This window comes from Oreochromis aureus, linkage group 6 (assembly GCF_013358895.1).
Source record: "Oreochromis aureus strain Israel breed Guangdong linkage group 6, ZZ_aureus, whole genome shotgun sequence".
In the NCBI taxonomy this organism is placed as follows: domain Eukaryota; kingdom Metazoa; phylum Chordata; class Actinopteri; order Cichliformes; family Cichlidae; genus Oreochromis; species Oreochromis aureus.
The window spans coordinates 18839985-18860821 of record NC_052947.1 but is presented as its reverse complement, the minus strand read 5'-3'; the positions used below and the strand labels follow the sequence as shown (position 1 = coordinate 18860821).

Below are 20837 nucleotides of genomic sequence, written 5' to 3'. Positions count from 1 at the left end.
CAGGTCCCTAAGGTCAGAACTAAAATTTACGGTGAGACAACTTTCCAGCTTTCCTGAAGACCTAAGGACAGCAGACTAACCAAAGACCCATCTCTTTGAAACAGCTTTTAATTGAAATGATTCCACCCTTTTACTTCTGCTCACACCTTTTATCTTGGTTTCAGTTTTTTATTCTTTATTCTGTTAAAACTGTTTAATTTATACATTGTGCTTTGTTATCTCATGTATTTATTTAACATTTTTCTTTTATGGTTTTTGGTCATTGAAAGTGCTTCCTCCTTTAAGTTTTTAATGTTTTATATACTGGGCTCAGAGGGAATTTGTGTCTGTGTGTGTGAGAGAGAGAGAGTGTGAAAGGGCTTTTTGCATGTGTTGTTCTCAGTGTTTTTTCAGCAGTAATTTAAGAACATTTAGTGTTCTGAACTTTTATACATGTAAAATAGTTTCGGCATATTAAAAACTGCTGAAATGATACAACCATACATGATCACTACACTGCAAACACGTTTCATATTTATACAGCAGTTAAAAATGCTTACCTCGAATCAAAGAATATATGAAAGTATGCTTTAGCACATTAAACTTAAGTATATTTACTGTAAAATCTACACCACTTTTGAAGATGACACTGTGTGGTTTAAAGCTCTTAAAAAAAAAAAAAAAAAAGTTGTACAACAGTCCTCCAAGTCATACAAACAGCAAGTCACTCTGGCAGTTTGCCATGTAGTAACGCACCTTCAAAAGGGTGAAAAATTTCAAAGCAAGATCTGATTATGGTGCAAGCAAGGTGAAAATGGACCCAGAAGTAAAATAGACTGAGCATGCTACAACTGAGATAACATCAAGAGGTTACAGATACACACAGTAACAGACACCTGCATCACCCAGAGAGCACTGATCCTCTCCAGACAGTTAAAAGGACAACAGAAATCATAAGACAATCTCCTTAAGAGAGAAAAAAAATATATCATTTGATCATTTTCCATGTGAAAAAACAGCTCTGCTTTTGAAGCTGCCCCAAAGTCCCAGCTTGATTACCATTTGAGATTAAACACGATCTGGTGAAAGGTGGAAAAATTTGCTGCTGACAGGTCTCTTCATTACATCTTGGAGCTGGGTTAGATGAAATATCCAGGGTTTTTCTGACAGATCTACTCTTCCCGGGTCTGGACTTAACCCTGCAGGTTCCACTTTCACTGCATCTGGGAGCCAGCTGCAGCTCATTGTATACAGCGTGGAAGTGTGTTTAAGTTTGATTGGGGCCACTAGAAGGTCTCTCTTATTCAATATACAAAATGACCAACTGGGGGGTGCGGGGTGAACTGACGTTCCAGCAGACAATGCTCACTAATGTGGAGAAATGTAAATCTCCAGAGTTCATTGTTCATTCAGATGACAGAGTCAATTAAAAGCAAGTGGACGTATTTAGCTGCCAAAATATAAACCGCCACAGTGAGATAACAGTTAATCTCTAGAATAAACCAAATTCCCAGCTGTCAATTAAAAAAAAAAAAAAGAATTCTTTGAGAATATATTATGTATATAAATCTCTTTGGTGAGCCTTAAAACGTGTGTACCTAACAACTTAAGTTTAGAGAAAGGAAAACGTACACAAATTGTTCTTTTGGCTAAAAATGATTTATTGGACAAGGAAAGATTACAAATCTGATCCCATGGTAAAGCACAATAAACCACATGGAAAATATTAGCAATACATGACATGGGAGGAAAAAAAGTAAAAAGATCTCAAAGCAGCAAAACTACAAACACAACACACAAAAAAGCAATATTATAACGGAGTGATAAGTTTTTTTTACAAGTTTAAGAAAGACTGCACTATACGGTAATAAAAAAACAAAAACAAAAACATAACTGCTGATCTGTTTTTCACAAATTTCTTGACCAACTGGACCATTTCAATGTAAAAATACAACCAGTGATAGAAGAGGCAGCTGTCCAACTTCAATGTGAACATGTGAACTGACTTTGAGGACCAAGGCACTCAACTTTTACTTTAAACACTTGTGTACAGTAACATTTGAACCACTACCACACCTGCGTGTACGCATACAGTAACAAAAGTACAGCGTTAAGTCGACTCTACCGAGTTCAGTAACATTTTAAATACTGGGTCAATTTGTAACAACTTCTCCTGAATATTTGAGTACTGGTCAACAGTGACTCTTCAACATCATTTTGGGTGTTTAAAAAAACAACACTCTTACCCACTGATCAGAACATACAGTTATCGTGTTAGTGAAGAATATCTACTTCGTTCTCTTGAGCTTTTTAGTATACTGACCTGTGCTTCTACATTTCATAGTCAGAGGAGAGGTTTGGTTAAATAAAGCACATACAGCTAAAACACAGATAAGACTAAAACCATGACAGAAGCCAGAGTGAGTGAAGTTTGTGATAGAAATGAGTGAGGGGTCCCAAACCTCAGTAGAAACCACCACTGTGTTCCCATGTTTTTCCTGCCCCCCAGCTGAGACCCGACCTTTAGGCCTTCTCCAGTGACTTGTAGTACTCTTTCAACACGGCCCAGGCTTTGGGCGCCATGAAGCCATCGGGAGGGTTCTCTCCCTCGCGAGCCATTTTGCGCATGCGTGTGCCCGAGATGAAATCGTAATCTTGATGGCTGTAATTAAAAACAAAACGACAGAGAGTGTGAGAGAGACACACACAAAAAGAACGGGAGCTTTGAATAACAGACCTACTTCAATCAGTGAAAAGATGCCTATCAATGGCACGGCCAATACGAGCCTGCACGCCCAACAGAGCCAGCTGCTCTTTTACAATCAGTTGGATCAAGGAGCAGGCCAGTTAACATTTCTGCAAACCAAAATGAAGCTTTTATGACACTCTCTTATGACACATCCCACCCTGTGAAATTTGACATGATGATTGTTTGCATATGAGAATATATTTATGAATGACATTTCATATGCTGACCATTTCTCACAGCATGACATTCCTGCAAAATCACTCTGTGGCAGGAGAGATAATGTCACACAATCCGGCAAGCACCAGCATGCCATAGCAGTGGTGGCTGGAAAAGGAGGCCGGTGCAGCTGACTGTCAACATGTTGCGCTGTGATTTATGCGCCTGTGTTGTGCTGCTGTCTGCCTCACGATAGCTGTTGCTGTAAACCACAAGGAAATGAGAGAATCTGCATTTCTTTAATCCTGGTTTTAAACTGGAAAAAGGCAGCTATGTTGGGGAAGCTTTGCAACAAATACCAACATATTATCACCTTTTGAGTTAACGTGCAGCTCCTTGATAACAGCAGTAACTGAGAAACGCTGGCTTTTATTTGGAGTCATGTTTGTGTCCGCCTGGCCTATTGTGTTCATCGGCTAGACGATCTGATATTTGCAGCTAAGCCAGTCACAGTGAAAACAGTTGTTTTCTCCAGTCAGAGAGCTCCATATGAGACCAGAGAGAATGAATAAAAACAGCTGAAGCCAGGAGGAGCTGAGGCTTCTGGTGGGAACTCTCTTGACTATTGTATGGACAAATGCCGTGCGTCCGGCAAGGGACACATTTTATATTTTGTAATCAGGTTTGATAGACCCTGTATTTGTGATCATGCAAAATTCTTCAGTGATTTGATTTTAATTGAAGCATCTTCTGAGTGAACTCACAGACCTCAAATGCATTTCCTTCTGTCACAGGGCAAACTGTGCTTACTGAGGTTCTAGAGCTAGACGCTACATGAACAGTATTAACAGTGTTTCCCCTGAGACCGCCTTGAAGGGAAGCACTGCATAAAACCTTCAAAAATCCTAAATAAACAGGTATTTCAGTAAGCTAAATAAATAAGGAGGTCTTGGTGTTAACCTAACATGCATGTTTTTGGACTTTTAGAGGAAAATGGAGGATCCTGAGAGAACCCACACATAAAGATCACAGTCGGCTGGTGGATTTAATTCAGAAACCCTTTTGTTGGTTTGTTCTTCCCATTCAAGAGCAAAAGGTATAGTTTTTTAAAAACAAACCTGTCAAGAAAACATCTGATTTATGGTTTATATTACGTATGATTTTGTAATTAGTTAAAAAAAATTCTTTATTTCATTTTGACTTTTATCTTTTTAATTCAGTTGAGTTTCCAGAGTGCATTTTCCTGTTGCAGTTCAGTTTTTATTGTTTAAAAAAAGTTTTAGTTTAGTTTTTATTAGTTTCAGCACTAGTTTTAGTTTTTTTTAATTATTATTGTTGCAGTTTATATGTCAGAGGCAAGATATAGAAAAGTCAGGACGTAAGTGTTACAATAAAACATAACTTTTGGAAAGCAGTAGACTCAGAGTGTTGTAGACGTCTCAATAAATGCGTATCAGTGCTTCATCAGGCAAGTTCTAATAAAACTAACCGTTTTACCTCTATAATTTTATTTGAGTCTTCCAAGTTCACAAAATCATTTTTTATCTTTTTCAGTAGTCAAGTTTCTATTTTTATTTTAGTAAAATAAAATGATTTTTTTTCTCCTAGTTTTAGTTTCAGTTAACTACAATAATCTTGATTTGTGGCATCCTAAAATGATGGTTGTGAAACATTTTACGGTTGGCAGTTTAATGCAACCTTGGCTGATTCTAATACAGATTTAAATTATAACAATTAAACAAACAGGAGGGCAGCACAGTGGTTCAGTGGTTAGCACCGTCACCTCACAGCAATATAGTCACTGGTCCTGGAATCCAGAGCCTGCTTAAGCGTTCCCATATTTCAGTCCAAAGACTGTTATGCGTGTTAGGGTGACTCTAAATTGGCTGTAGGTATGAACACTCTGACAGACAACCAGTCCAGGGTGTAGCCCTCCTTTTGCCCCATCACAGTTGGGATGAGCTCCAGTCCCCTCATGACCCTGAATTGGACGAGCGGTTAAGAAAATGGATGGATAATAAAAAAATAAGCATCACCACTTTTGGGTAACACACAATACAATCAAACTGTCAGACTCACTGTCTGCACAACAGAAATGCTTTCTAATATTCAGACTGAATTCTCCTCTCCCTATGTTTTTTTTAAGTATCTTTCACACGTTCTGAGATCCTATGCTTTATATTTTTATGATCGATGGTTTCTCACTGCACATTTGAGGTCACATGAAAAGTTCTGAACAGCGCCGTGTGAAGCAGTCAGCCAAGGACAGTCTTCATCTTAGACCAGTGCTAAGTGTAGCCCAGGCTATCCTCATTTATAAATTACTCTGAGGGATAATCAAGACTTTAAACATCTTGTTAGCAGACATTCACACTTATCTGAACTGGGCTCACATTCAGAGAGGGTCAAAGTCGTGCTATTTAAAATGCTAAATTGTTATCACATGAAAGCGCACATCTTGTGGCTCTGAAACATTGAGAAACAGTGAAAGTAAGGTAAAAAGGAGCTCCAGGCAAATTCTTCAGAGAACAAGTTATACAGTGTCAAATTAGAAACAGCCTTCCGTGGTCTGAGCCATTATGCTTCAGAGAAAGACTGAGGGGTGCTGTGATTAAAATGAGCGCCCATATTAAACCTAAAATGTGGCAAGGGCACCGTGCTTGAAAGAGTAGAAGATCATAAATCTAACTGAGTGACGACTGCAGATTTTAGAAGCTTAGTTGTATTGAATGTCTGGCATTAGCATTAATATTAAAACGGACAAAATATAAAATATGAGGTAATATTTGAAAAAAATAAATAAAATAAAGTCAGTTTGCTCGAGGCTTCAGAGAACAGTCAGCAATATGGTTGCTGGAGGTTCCTGACAGTCATTAGGTAAAAATGCTCGTAAACAAATACACAGTGCTACTCCAAAAACCTCCTCGTCCTTGCACTGCTCGCTAACAGTTTGCTGCAGTCCCACATAGTTTGCATGGAAGATGCACACGTTTCTGCAAACACCCGCCAGCTACTCACTCACTCAAACAGTTCCTTCAAAGTAAAAGTTCCACATTTCAGAAAGTGCAATTTTTCTGCAGGCAGCGTCAAAGTTTGCAGCCTCTTCCATGCAAACTTTGACACATGATGACGTGTAGGGAATTGTTTTCATACATGTTCATTTAACACTTGTGTATATGGCAAGTTATTTTTTCTGTTTAGGTTATAATCTAAACTGTCAGTTGCTTTAAATAATTCAAGCACACATTCCATTTTAAAACAAAACCTCACATCCTATTTAGATAATCAGACAACAGAAATTTTCTGTCAAGTAAATGTTTCACACGCAGAGCACCAAGCCAGTGGTGTCACTTCAGAGCCAACGATTGCTAAACGAAATCTGCTGATAACATTTTAAAACAAACTACTTCAAGGAGGCGGCGTACTTCGATTCACAGAAGAACTAGATGTGCCTGATCGGCACGTCACTTTGGACTTTACATCACAAACATGCATCATGGAAAACAAAGCAAATCTTTTGATTAGTGCTGCAATATTTAGTTTTAACGCTGCTGGCTGAACACAACCCAAGTTGCACAACCTGATGGAGCAGGCTGCATCAGACTGCAGGAAAGGCAAACAAATTGCATGATTGTTGTTAGTCACAATGTGCAGTGTCCATATACAGACTGTAATTAATGGCAGGTCTCTGTAATTTTGAGCAACATCAAAGCTTGTAGTGTTGCACAAAAGCTTTTAACTGTATACGAATGAAAAACAATTGCTGTTATTCTTGGCTCAGCTTTTTAGGGCACAGAGAGAAGAAGAAAGCAAGAAAGAAAACTGAGGGGGTTTTTTTGCATACAAGACAGGCCTAATGAGTAATTAATTTAGGGAATATAATTTCTGTTTAGGCTGCTCACTCTAATTGGCCTAAATGTGAAGTATTACTCTGGACAAAATCTACAAATGTAATTTAATGTGAGTGAGCGCTGCCTGTGAACCATCTCTGTAATAAATTGATTTAAAACAAAGGAAAACAAAATGGAAAAGTTTTTTCTTAAATGAAAAACTTTCAACATAAGTACTCACTTTTTCGGATCATAAAAATCCATTGCCCTTTTGACCTTGTTGTAAGCAGCAACCTTAAATGGAACAATTTCAAGGGTGATGAGGCCCGGAGCCATGGTGAGCACCTTGGCTCCGTGAGTGGGCTCGTACAGGTCCTTTCCTGTGGCAGGGTGAGGCATGCCTGCAGGGTCACGACCCACAATGTAGAAATTGGCACCGGCCACCATTCGTGCTCTGCAATGCCACTGAACCTGTGGACAAAGAGAAAAAAGAAAAAGCTATAGCTGTGAAACTAACACTGCTCTACTTGTGTGGGATTTATAAAGACATACAATAAGTCTTTATGACAAGTGTGCAAGACTGTACTAAAACACAGCAATCAGGGTAATGGAAGCAGCAACAATGACACTGCTAATAGCTCAATCACACTAGAGTGAAAATAGCACAGCAACCTTTCTGCAACTAGGAAAAACTGGTGGTTGCCAAGTGATTCTGGCAGCCAAAATCCTCCATCGCAAGGTGCGGGATGCCTGGTTGGAGGACTGCAACATGTCTCCAAATGGTCTCAATCTGACAGAGACTGACTGCAATCACTCTCATGCAGGTTGATGAAGGTTTGCAAATATCTGCTATCTCATTTATAAATGCAGACAGACTGCCAACACATTTCAATCTGAGTTAGTCTACACCAATGAGCACAACTCGACTCTCTTTGTTTTAGGGTGCTCAACTCAACAAGCTGAAGATTTTGGTTATATTCTCATACAAAAGCAATGCTGCAGAGCACCATTTGGAGGAATTTCTAAATTATCATTTCAGATCTGTGAGGTTCTGGCTAGACTGTGAATGTAACAAATTTCTGTGTATGTAGACAGCAACAATTGGTGGTTTTCACTGATTTATCATGCTTAATTGGTATATTATCACAAACAGATTGCATGTAATTGCCAACTTGACCCCATTTACTAACCCACTGAAAGCAGACTGAGTGCAACACATTGCCATTTTATCGCTGCCTTGATGCACCACAGTTACTTTGAAGGTGGAAACTGACTGCAAGTGATCACAAACCTGGCAACCATTTCAAAGGTGATGAAACTGCACGTTTATTGCACACGGTCACATTAGCTTTGGTTGTTCCACTGTTTTTCCCTAGAGTGTGACCGTAGCATAACAGGATATAATGTCCACATCTTCAGTGTCTACCAATTAGCAATAATTACTTTCCCAAATATGTCTGATATATCTGGGAAAGTAAAAAAAACAAAAAAAACAAAAAAGAAAAACATTTTCACCTTTAGGAAGACATCAACTCCACACAAGTTCAGCCAGCCTGCAATAATCGCTCCTCTTAGGACTTGCTTTTCTCTTAAGCTGTTGCTGTTTTTCATTATCAATAACATCAAAAACTGGACTTTATGCCTTGAAAATTACTGTTACTACTGCCATGAGGTTTCTTCATGTTGCCCATGATTTTTAGATAAGACTGAGCTCACAGCAAGCCTTTAATGGGCTAAAGAATACTTTGAAAATTGTAATAATGAAGAGGAGGTTCTATTTCTCTGTGGAAAACCAAGTCAGAAAAGCTATACTCGAGTTGCGACCGTGCATACTTTTCAAAAATCTCCCTTTCAGAATTAGAAACTGATTGAATTCACAGGCTGAGATCCACCATCCTGCAATCTGCTCTCAATAATTTGTAACATATCTTTCTGATTATCATGAGTGATTAAAAGATTCTCAGCTACGATCAGTCACACACAGAGGTTTGTGTATGGCATGAAAACGTTAAACAGAGCGCCTCAAGACAACTGTAAATTTCCTTTCCTGCCATTTTTCACTCTCAGAAATTTGCAAAGAAGTCATGCGACAGCCCACTTCCTTTTCTGCCTGTTGTTATTATTCAGAGCTGCAGCCACGCTTTTGTTCTCTATCACTTTTGAAGTGAACCTGATGCCTTGTTTGAAGAAACCTCAAACATTCTTGATAATCATTACCTCAGTTGGCCCTGCATACATCATGGGTGAGGGAAAAATGGCAACAATGGTAGATTCTGGATTCAGAACGCCCTCCTCCAGCACAGCAGCATGCTGCTTCATTCTCCAAGGCAGTGGCACGTCATCATCTTTGGTCCAACCTCCTAGTGGGTGGAGCAGCAGAACAGGCCGACGGTAGCCTCGCTCGATCAGACGCTTGTGGGTGTCCTGCATCAGGAGAGCATGCCCGTTGTGGACAGGGTTACGCAGCTGAAAGGCAAATACAGCATCTAAACAGAGAAAAAGGAGAAAACAAGTTTGTTAAACGGCAACCAAACACATCTGCGCACATCTGCGCAAAGCAAACAAAAGAAAATCCATGTACACACAGAAATCATCTAGCTGCTTCATGCACATGAACGACATACAGTCTGTGTATTATTGATGAAGTGTTGAATAACGCTGTAGTCTTTTCTCTTGGGACCGTCCTACTGTGATTCTCTTATTTATTTACCAAATAAACAAACAAGTGAGTGGACTGAAGGCAACAGACTGCTTAAAGTTTTCCTCTCGATTTAAAAGAAAAAGAAGGTAGCTGTTTATAAATACTGGGACATTACCATCACTCTCCCTGGTTCAGAATTTCATCACTGGGTTAATTTAGCTCTGACAGAAAATAAACCAACAGAAATTGTCCCAATACCTGCATTCATTTCTTTGAACTTCTGTTTGAGCTCAGTGGGTGTCAGTCGGTATTGGTCAAGACCGTCATTCCAACAGATCCTGTCCAGAACCTGCAGGTCACCACCGACCAGCCAGTCCCCGCTTTCCATCACCATCTGAAATAGGAGCCACAGTGATCGTGACGGTGAACGCAACACAAACATAAACCAGATTTAAGACACCGCTCTTTAAAAGTCTCACTCTGTTGGAACCAGTCCAGGGTGAATTCAAATAAACCCCTGAGTTATTACCCAGTTGCAAAAGGACAAAACGAAATAAATCAAAGTCTTGGTGAGTTGTTAAACAGCCAACAAAACTCTGCTGTGCTTCCCCTCAGCATTTGTTAATTTCAATAACAGACTAAATCAGATTGCATTCCGCAACGAAACCTGGGGATGAGCTCATGACCACAGCGCAGGGAAATTTTCCCCTCGTGAGATTCATCCAACAATGTCACCAAAGTGCTCAGGAAGGATCCAGGCAAAGGCTGCTATTGTTTCAGGCAATATCTTCCGCCAGCTTCCTGTGGCACTTTTGAGACTGTAGCTAGAGTTACTGAAAACACTGGCCTGCACATTGTTAATGTGATACAAAGTGACAAATTTCAGACCAAGCAGCAAACGCATCACAGCTCCAGCATTTAGACTGTGAACTCAAATAAGGCCAAAAATAAAAATGAAAACAATAAGTGGATAAAAAAAAAAACTGTCTATGTCATTATTTTGTTGATATGTAATTTATCATCTGAATACTCTTTGATATCCATACTTTACAAACACACTGATTCCAGTTTGAGCTGGCAAGCTATATATAGAAATCTGAATCTTGTCAGCAGAGGAGGTGTCTACGTGATGCGATCAATAACCACTTGCCCTCATGCGCTCCAGCTTGTCTGCTGCTCACCCGATAAAAGTCACGACATACGCTTTACAGCACGGACAGCGCTGAACAATAGGATAGGCAAATCACCACTGAATTTACCAAAATAAGTCAACAGAAAACAAAACGTCTACAAGGCTGTATGAAAGCAGGAGGTCTAAATCCGCAATATTTACCCATTATAATTTCTCTATGACTTCACTTGTGAAAGGGGGCCCTAGCCAAATAAACCACACCATAGCTTCCAGTGCCGCGGATTTCATGTCTGAGTGACAGACAGGTAAACAGGAAACGTGTGGATTAACAACATGTTTTGTGGAGCAGAAAAGAGCCTGGATCAGAACGTTGTAGTCATGAATGAAGGGGTGTGCTGACAGATTGGTTCTAGTGTTGGGAATTAAACATTCACTCGTGTAAACATACATACACTCTAATGAGTGAGAGCTTAATTAGAGCAGGCTGAACACATGATAAGTTAAAGTGGATAAAGAATGACGGTTCGGGAAACACAGAGCATGTGGCATGTGCCTAAATCCAGAAATGAGACATCAGGTGTTGACACTAAGGAGTCATGGTATCAATTCATGAAGCCTGCAGGTTCTAATACATCTCAAAACACATTACCATGTCAGACTCCATCAAGAATAAGGTGAAAGAAGGAAATCTTTGAAAATTAAAAAACACTGCCAATAGTGGTGCGATACTAAGAGAGCTGTTAAGCCAGAGGTTAAAAGTAAGCCTGACCCAAGAGTGCGAAATCACTAGATACCACAAAGATTATTAATTTGGACTTAAACCCTTGCCAAAAAGGAGACTGCACTAATCCACAAAACAGCCACTTTTAAAAGTTTACTAAGGTGAAATTAAAAACAAACTGTGTCACCAACACCAAAAAGTTCTGCTGCTTTCCATCAACCCACTGACACTTTAAACCAGATCATTTTAGGACATTAAAACACCACAGTGTCTACCTGAGCCCCACAGCGGTCGATAAGAGACACATGGAAACAATTCCTGGATCTACTTGGAGATGGGCTGGGTGAGCAAAAAGGTGGAAGCTGGCAATTGAGCAGTACAATCTCAAACACATTTAGTTGGAGGCTGAGCAAGAGACTCTGGATCCAAATATAACACCTGCAATACGAGGGTGGACCAAAAAGATCAAGTGATTACACTGGGCGTCCTGACAGACTGAGAAAAACTCCACTCCTCCGCCTATTCAGTCTTTCCATAAGCAAGGCGCAAAGGCCAGCTGGGATCTGTGTTCTATCAGTGCCGAATCCAGGGAGGCAGTTTGCTTTCACATGCAGCATGTTTATCACACAGAACTCTGAGACAGACAGTCTGGAGCTCTGCAGATGGTCTTCAGTAGTTTCGCCAAGGCTCAGCTTCCATACCATTTCTAACATACTAGCCCATATTGTAAATTCAATCTTCCCAGCTGGAGAGAATTCTTTTTTTTTTCAAAAAAAAAAAAGCACAAACAGCCAAGGAGTAATCTTTGCATTTGTGGCTTTTTTTCATGAAACATGTACTAAATGTTACGTGTATGCATTTAATAGTTGAGTGGCTCATGGGGTGTAAAATAATTCTGGATTGAATTATGAAAGTCTCTTCATCTATAATATGAATAGTTACACACTAAAGCTTACAGGATGGTTAGCCTACTGTAGAGCTCTCAGTCAGAATGCTTAGATTTTGCAGTCTATCATTCAATCCAGACGGACAAGCTAAAAAAAGACCGCACGCTAATCTGAGCTCTGCTTTTGTTTATTGATGGGATATTACTTTTGGCTGTGAGATAAGAAACTGTGGAAGTCAAGTGAACAGGGTGTGTATCCCACATTGTTCCGGATATTTTGGATATTTTGCTTATGTCCTCTTTACACAAACAGAGGTCACACTTGCTTTTCTTTAAAGTGATGCCTTCCTAAGCTAAAGCACCTGGTAGTGACAACCCAAGCTTCATGGGGTAGTCTTTTTTTCTTTTGACTGTGTGCAACATGAGGATACCTGCACGAATAGTACAGGTGCAATCTATTGGCACAGGCCCTGAAAAATATCAACAGTTACAAATAGCGAATGCATTTACCGTGTGCATATTACACTATTTCACTTCCAAGGAAACAGTGTTGAGTGCCTGACGATGGAAGAAACTGAAGTTCCACAATAAATTTTGAGAACTGCTATAAACATCAAGAAGTAAATCGAATTAATTCTGGCTGCTATTGGAGATGCGTTTCACCTGTCTCCACTGGCATTTATGAGACAGCCCCTGGACTTACTGACTGGGCTGTGCAATGTTGATGTGATACAAAGAGACAATTTTCTACAGACTAAGCAGCAAACACAGCAAAGCTCCCGTGCCGAGACAGAGAGAACCAAAACAGAAAGGCCACAAATGAAAAGCTGAAGATGACAAAGAGAAATCCATGTTGCTTATTTTGTTGATATGTAATTTATCATGTGAATATGCTTTGATATCCATACTTTGCAAACACCCTGATTTCAATTTGGTCTGGCAAACTATACATACAAATCTGAATGTTGTCAGCAGCACGGGTGTCTACGTGAGGCGATCAATAACCACTTGGCTCTGTTCTAAGATGTTTTCAGGATCATGTTGTGATTTGTTTTCCACACTTTAATTACTCCAACCTGTCCACTGCTGACCCGATAAGAGTCACGAATGATGCTTAACAGCCTTATTCTCCGGAGAGATCAACAGCATAGGAAAGTCCGTATTGATTTTCCTAACAAAAGTGAATGGAAAACATGATGTCAATGTGGATAAATCAAAGGAGGAGGCCAACATATACATACGTATCCACTCTGTTTAACCCTCTTAACTGCCCCATAATTTCACATGTGAACACAGAGTTAGCCAAATAAACAGCCACTACAACACCACAATTCAAATGAATTCTAGACGGGAGATCATTGCCAATATCCCGCCCTGCTTCACTGAACAAAAATTGGAAGGTTGAATGCACCACTCCTCACAGGCACTGACCTTTATGTAAGGGTGGTCCTTGCAGGTGGTTCCCCACTGCCGAGCACAGCGCTCTTCTTTTCGATGTTCGTAAAACTCGGGATTACGAAGGATGGCCACTCGCCTACCCTCGTAGACCAGGGCCATAGCTGTTGCGCCATCCAAACGCTCTTTATCTGCAGTTGACACTGGCAGCACGATAGGCACAGAGAGGTTGATCACGCCACCTACGGGGTGAAAAATGCTGATTTATGGAAAAGGAAAGAATCTGGAAAAAAAAATTTCAGACATTTTAGATCATTTGCTCATCAAGGAGTTCAGGTGTGTCATGGTCAAGTGAATAATTGGTGAAATTATCAGTGGTAACAGTGTCCTGAGGGACTTTTTCAGTAATTACAAGCATTGTAGATTCCTTGTAAATGACAGATTTTACTTTGGGTTTTTGATCAATTTTGAACAAAAATTCTAAAAATATTTTTAAATTGCCAAAAATGTAAATTGTATCTGTTTTAATTTTTTTTTTTTTTTGTTAAGTCCAAAGATAATAAGATTAGGCAACATACAAAAGGCAGGTTAAAATGTCCAGAGACTAGGAATGTGCAACAAAATAGCCCGACCATTCTTGTAAAGTATAACGTTGTACGGCTTCAGGCTAAATGTGGAATATATGTCTCAACCACAGAATACAGTGAGTGCTCAAGGCTGCAATTTAAGATGCTGGAGAATAAATATCCTTACTCTACACTGAAGCCGGACCCTCTCTCACTCATGAGTTAATCTGGTTAGTCACAGCAGTCTTTTGCTGCATTTATTTCAACATGAACGCTTTTCACAGATCAGTTAAAAAAATATAAAATAAATAAAAATAAAAAACTGTGGAACTGCTGCTAGCCCCAACTCTCCCTGGACCCTCCTCTGGTCCCCTCTGTCACAAAGTAGAGCAGCTGGTTCCAATAAAATGCACACACAAGCCTGCCAAATGTCCAAACGAGGGAGACACAAAATGAATATATTGGGGTTTCTGTTTTGTCAACTACTTGATTAGCAGAACTTGCAGTTCTATGCTTCCTGACCAGTTTTAGCATAAATTGTGTGCAATCAATCCTCCAACTGTCAAACCTCTGGAACATGGTGACAATGGGAAATGGCTGTGTGTAGTGTTGATCAATGCACAAGCTTTCTCCTCCACATTCCAGTCCTCAGGACTAACAGCAAAGTGACTCATAACTTCTAATCTATACACAAACTTATACAGCACGCTTAAAATATGTGTGGCACGCATAAATACATTTACTATCCACCTTATTACATACGCCTTCAGAAATGCCTTAATTCTTTGTGGCACAGGTTTAACAAGGAGCTGGAAACATTCCTCAGAGATTTTGTTGACATGATAGCATCACGCTGTTGCTGCAGATTTCGTCTTCCACCTCATCCCAAAGATTTGAATTGAGATCTGGTGACTGCAAAGGACATCTGAGTACAGTGATCTCACTGCCATGTTCAAGAAACCAGTTTGACTGGTCATAACAGGATAGTTATGGTCAGCAACAACATTCAGGCTGTGGCGTTTAAATGATGGTGTTTAAATGATGCTTAGTTGTTGTTACAAAGGGGCCTAAAGTGTGCCAAGAAAACATCCCTCAGACCATTACAACACCACCACCAGTATGAACTGATGAGTAGACAACTTCATGTTGTTTATACAAAATTCTGAGCACATCTGCTTCAGGTTTCCACATGTTGTGCATTCAGAGATGCTCTTCTGCACACTTTGGTTGTAATGAGTAATTATTTAAATTACTGGTGCCCTCCTATCAGCTCCTGACCCAGAGAACTGCCACTCACTGGATATTTTCTCTATTTCAGTTCAAACAGAAAGCCATTTGCTGTTTTCGGTAATTACTGTTGTCAGCATTAAACTCCACCTAATGTCCAACCAAATGTTTAATTCGTTTCCTGTGAATATATAATAATCTTACCATCCAACAGGCAGTCAAAATGAAGACATTGCAAAAACTCTCTCTCTCTCATGAAACCATTGAGAGGAGTGGCCCAGCCTTCAGCCAGCACCTGCACCCACTGCATGTCCACCTGAGGATTAAACAGTCACATACAGCAGAGAACAGGTAACTCTATCAGAGGATACTCAGATAACAAAACGACTATCATTTAGCTTTACTTATTAAAACGCTTTGTGATATTGAGATATTCACCTTCCCAATCTGTACAGCAGGAAGTGTCTCTGCATCAGCTTTGGCCAGGTCCAGTTTGTTCTCTTGAACGTACAGCTCTTTCACTTCATACGAAGCATCAACAGGAACTATATCCTGCAAAGTTTAAAATCAGGACGTCAAATTAAATAAAAAGTGGAGATGCATTAGCATCAACATCCATACAAATGTGATAGTTTTCTGCCATCTAGTGGCTAACAGAAAAACAACAGCACTGTAATGCATTAAGTCTGAACTTATAGGCTCCAGCTTAACCTGTGATGGTGGTGTACAAGAGGAGGGAGCTAATTAGTAGGAAAAAAAATAGCGTCAGCACCACATATTTCCTCTCCTCACCCTCTCCTGAAGAAGGTCAACAAGCTGCTGTATGCACTCGTTCACGTTGCAGGAGTCGGTCTTCAGCACCAGCTCTGGGGCCTCTGGCTTCTCATACTCTGAGTCAATGCCAGTAAAACCTGATTACCAAAAAGAAACAGAAAAGCACAGTCTGAACTCTGTTTTGTTTTTAAATTAAAAATATTTACACCAAAGCAACACTTTATTTTTTCCTATTTTTGTATTTTTTTTATCTTTGAGATGAACGCAATATGAAATACAGGGTTCCAATTTTAAATTCACACTATTAAACACATCTGTGTGATAGTTAAGCTGTCAAACAGATGTGTTTCAGAGAGATCGAGCCAGAAAATATCCACTGATAAGGAAACCATTTCATCAGGGTAACGTCTGTTTCGAGCCATGGTTGAAGTTAGCTTTAATTAAAAGCAAATCCTTGTTTCTTACATCTCATTACAAATGTAATATCCACACATCCTGTCTTTTAAATATCATTTCTGGGGAAAAAAATGCTTTCTTAACAGAAAATATGAAAACTCTGAGGAGCCTGATGAAGGCTACAAATAAACATCCAAATAGTATCTACGAGAATAAAATGTGAGATAAGGGTGGTGTAAGTGACAAAAAAAGTGAGGTTGTCAGCTCTAGAAAACGACTTTGCTTAAATCGAGTTAAGATCTCATGCATACAAAAGAAGCACTTCCTCTCACAACGATGAGATCGTTTCTTATTTCGGTGTAATCAGAAGAGATAAGACTCGGTACAAACAAAATGCAAAAGCAAGGAAATGAGGTAGATTCAACATGTATTTCACAACCAGTAGTCAGACTGTTGAAATATGTTGCATGCTTGCCTGCTGTGCTAAAGAATAGTTGAGAGCACATTTTGACCCAACATTTTACCTCTAAAAAGGTACATGGATTAAGTCTTTCACACCAACCGTACACATAACATACACTCATACAGGCAGGTAAAAATACATAAATGTAACCTTAACCATAAATGACCTTAACTTAAATTAATTTTAATTGTATTGACCAAAATTTAATGGACTCTTCACATGACACAGCATCTGCAAGTTTTTTCAGAACTAATCCAAAACATTTCACTGTTCATGTTGAGAGACAGTAATACACATATTCAAACGCAACCCAAGAAAAAAAAAAAACTTCCTTGGCAGTGGTAATCATACTGTACCTGTTATCTCCCCTGCTCTGGCTCTCTTGTAAAGCCCCTTTACATCCCTCTGCTCACATACGTCCAGTGGGGCATCCACAAACACCTCAAAGAAAGGTAGCCCGGCAGCCTCATGGATCTTTCTGGCATTGAGGCGATCCTGATGGATGATAATAACATACAAAACTAAGTGTAACCATGAAAGACAAAAAGTGAGAGCCAAACTTAGCTTGGTGTACTGATGATGGTGACAAATTAAGAGCCTAATTTACTGAAATACCACTGAGATCTAGGCACACTTCTCCTTGTCATCATCTCTTTGTCTCATTCAGCTGATGCTGTCTTTGAGCCACTCACCCTGCTGTACGGAGAGATGAAACTGGCAATGCAAACGAGCCCTGCATCAGCAAAAAGCCGGGCCACTTCAGCAATACGTCTAATGTTCTCTTCACGGTCCTCTGGACTGAACCCCAGGTTTTTGTTAAGTCCCTGACGGATGTTGTCCCCATCAAGCGTGTAGCAAGGGATACCATGACACACAAGGTACTCCTCCAGAGCCATGCTCACTGTGGTCTTCCCTGCACCAGACAAACCTTTACACAGAAGAAAAACACAGGGTTAAACTAAGAAAACAATTACCGTATTTTTTGGACCATAAGGCACACCAGATTATAAGGCGCCTTAAGTGGAACAAAACAGTCAGATAAATCAAATTTTACTCAACTCATTCTTCTTGCTTCCTCCACTTCTGTACCATTGATTCATTAATGTTAAATTCTCTCACAGCTGCTCTATTCCCGTGTTGTTGCAGTATATTAATGACTAACCTCGTATTGTGGATGGATTACCTCAGTTGTTCTCCTGACTGAAGTTTGGTTCGTTTACAGCATCCTGCCATGCAATTGCATTTGTCCCTAACCATCGGGAACCCTCGCGTGAACTTTTATCGAATGGAAAAAAGTTAGCGTTCATCCTCCAGCTTCACTGTGTTTGTTATGCTAACATAGCTGTGTCGCTAGTGATCACGTAGCATATCATTATATACCAGCTAGTCCAACTTCAGTAACCCTACAAAAGTCACTGCTGTTTAGTTTTCTGTCTTCATTTATGTTTGAAGTGACAGCAGAGCTGTACGTTTTCATTTTTCAGAAATCTCTCAGTCAGAACATGTTATATCATGTTTAGGTGGAAACTAGCGAGCTAACTTCCTGCTAACTTCTGGATGTTAGCAAGATGCCTGGATGTTAAACTTAATTGTTACACCTGATAAAGCAGCAACGCTGATCATTTTATAAAAGATGAAAGAATTTAGACAGTTTTTCACTCTCAGTAATGCCACAGTGTTCATTTGACTTTGGGACCTGAAGCAGAGTTTTGGACCCAGATTACTCCGCGAGGCTCCTGACTACGGTATGCTCCGACAATCCATCAAGGGGTGCAGCTTTGTAGCTTACCAAAGTCATACAAAAGCATTTTTTGACAGATTTTTGAGCGCCATGTACCACATAAAATCAGTTCGAGGTCAGTAAGCACAACCAGAATTCATACATAAAGCCCACAGGATTATAAGGCACACTGTCGATTTTTTTGAAAATTTAAAGATATTAAGTGCGCCTTACAGTCTGAAAAATAGAACTTCATTAAGTCCAACTTAAAATGTCTAAAAATACCATCTTTCAACCTACCAGTCAGCCAAACAGTGCATCCTCTAAAGCCTCCTCTTGTGCCCACAACCTGCCCACGCTTGTTTCGGCTTACATGATGAGCTTGATAGGTGACATTAGTTGCCCGTTGCATTCCCTGAAATAATACAGATTTAATGTAAAGTCAGCCCAGTTAATACAAATTTAAAAAAACAACAACAACAACAACAACAACAACTACTACTACTAATAATTGATTTTATGTCTGCAGAGCAGGAGCTAAGGATTATTTACATTATTTATTAATGCAACAACTTTTCTAATTTACTAAAAACAGTGTAAATTAGCTTTTTCCAAAGGGTAGCTAGCCTCTCCCTTAGAGACAGGGAGAGCACTTCACCCATTTGGGAGGGAGTCAGTCAGAGTAGGAAGGAGTTCAAATCAAAGTAAGCCAGCTGAGTTGGCTGTGCAACTCCTGGTTGAGGGTCAACTCCAGGGTAGACCCAGGGTAAGCTGAAGGAGATGGTTGGGAGGAGAGAAAAAAAAAAGGAGCTGCTACCAACAAACCCAGGAAACAAAAGTGAAAGTTTCACCTTTAAAATGAATTTCTTCACTTTTTTGCTTTTTTTAAACACAACATTGTGGTGTGGTGACATTCCCACACTACAGCTATAAAGAACAATACAGGCAACTGCGCTGATGCGTGTCAATACTCTCCCAGGGTTGAACTGTTCTTGTTTATCCATTATTATTGTTCCCACATGTTAAGCTGCAGCTACAGAGTACACTCTGCTAGTGTCCTGCAGTGACAGAGCTGAAACGGTGTGTGACATTCAAATTAGATAAACCTGTGACACACCTCCACCTCGCTTCATTTTGGCCACATTTCCTCTCAAAACGTCTTGTTTCATGTTCAATACATCAGACATTTTTAAAGATGAAATATTCATGCTGCGATTTATGTCCTGGGTTGTCAATCAATCCAGTCCTTTTCAGCCACTTCAAATATCTCTACACGACTGTGACATTTTATACTTGTTGCAATTTCTGCTGCCCTTTCGGCTAGATCACTCAGGAAAAATAAAATAAAATAAAATAAATAATAAAAAAATGTGTTAAGAATGTTCTTTCTAGCTCAAAATGACTTTGAGAGATACGTTTGGGACATGTTTGACAAATAGTAGAAATTACATTGTGTCTTCAAATGTGGAAGACGGTGATGAATGGCAATACTGTGCTGCAGCGTTATGTAGCAGAGCAGTTACACAAAGAAGCACAGCATAATCTGACTGAACCACCAGGTAATGTCTTCACACATGGAAACGCTGTAACCAAAATCAGTCAAAGCCCTTGCCATCATTGCCGGGGGCGGTAGCAGCTCATTCGTGATTACTTTTATTACCCAAAGCTAGCTTTAGCTTGCAACTAACGTGTAACAAAAGTGTCGCTAACTAGCTTACTGAGCCTGGTTAGCCAGTTAGCTCAGAAGCAACTTGTTTGTGGATGTGGACGGATATGATGAAACGGTACGCTGAATTAACACAACTTGAGGGAGGAAACTTACCCAGCTTTCGGCAGTGTTGGTTAGCTTCTGTTTCTTGTTCGAGTTGCCGAAAGTCTCCATGCCTGGCAGCAGTCAGCAGCTAATTCAAACGGCACCTCTTTGGGAAAACAACCAAAACAATACACATACAACACCTAACCCGGTTTATTTACTTTTACAGGTATCTGTTCGTGGTGGGTCAGGTGTGTCTAGCGGATGGAGGAGACCGGAGCTGAGCAGCCTATTTGGCACAACAACCGGGAAGAGGTATTTTTCCAAGCTGCCACGTCACCATCGAAGAAGTGACGCGTTTCCTCCGTCGTTGGTTGGTTCCAGAAAAACTGACCTGGTGTCAGTTCTGCTTCATCATCGTCTCCTCTCGCGCAATAGATGACTCAGAT

The 20837-nt window shown here is 40.0% G+C and overlaps 1 protein-coding gene across 1 annotated transcript; it reads right to left on the bottom strand.

Annotated features, from left to right (window-relative positions):
• Positions 1–1616: 1616 nt before the first annotated feature.
• Positions 1617–20738, bottom strand: papss1 (3'-phosphoadenosine 5'-phosphosulfate synthase 1). The gene is made up of 12 exons (XM_031752189.2): positions 20458–20738; positions 18936–19050; positions 17608–17843; positions 17272–17410; positions 16075–16193; positions 15721–15834; positions 15487–15598; positions 13526–13731; positions 9614–9749; positions 8932–9200; positions 6956–7185; positions 1617–2641 (listed from the first exon to the last, which is right to left on the bottom strand). The coding sequence occupies exons 1-12, from the start codon at positions 20515–20517 to the stop codon at positions 2503–2505; spliced, it is 1875 nt and encodes a 624-aa protein (XP_031608049.1). The 5' UTR covers positions 20518–20738; the 3' UTR covers positions 1617–2502.
• Between the last annotated feature and the right edge of the window lie 99 nt (positions 20739–20837).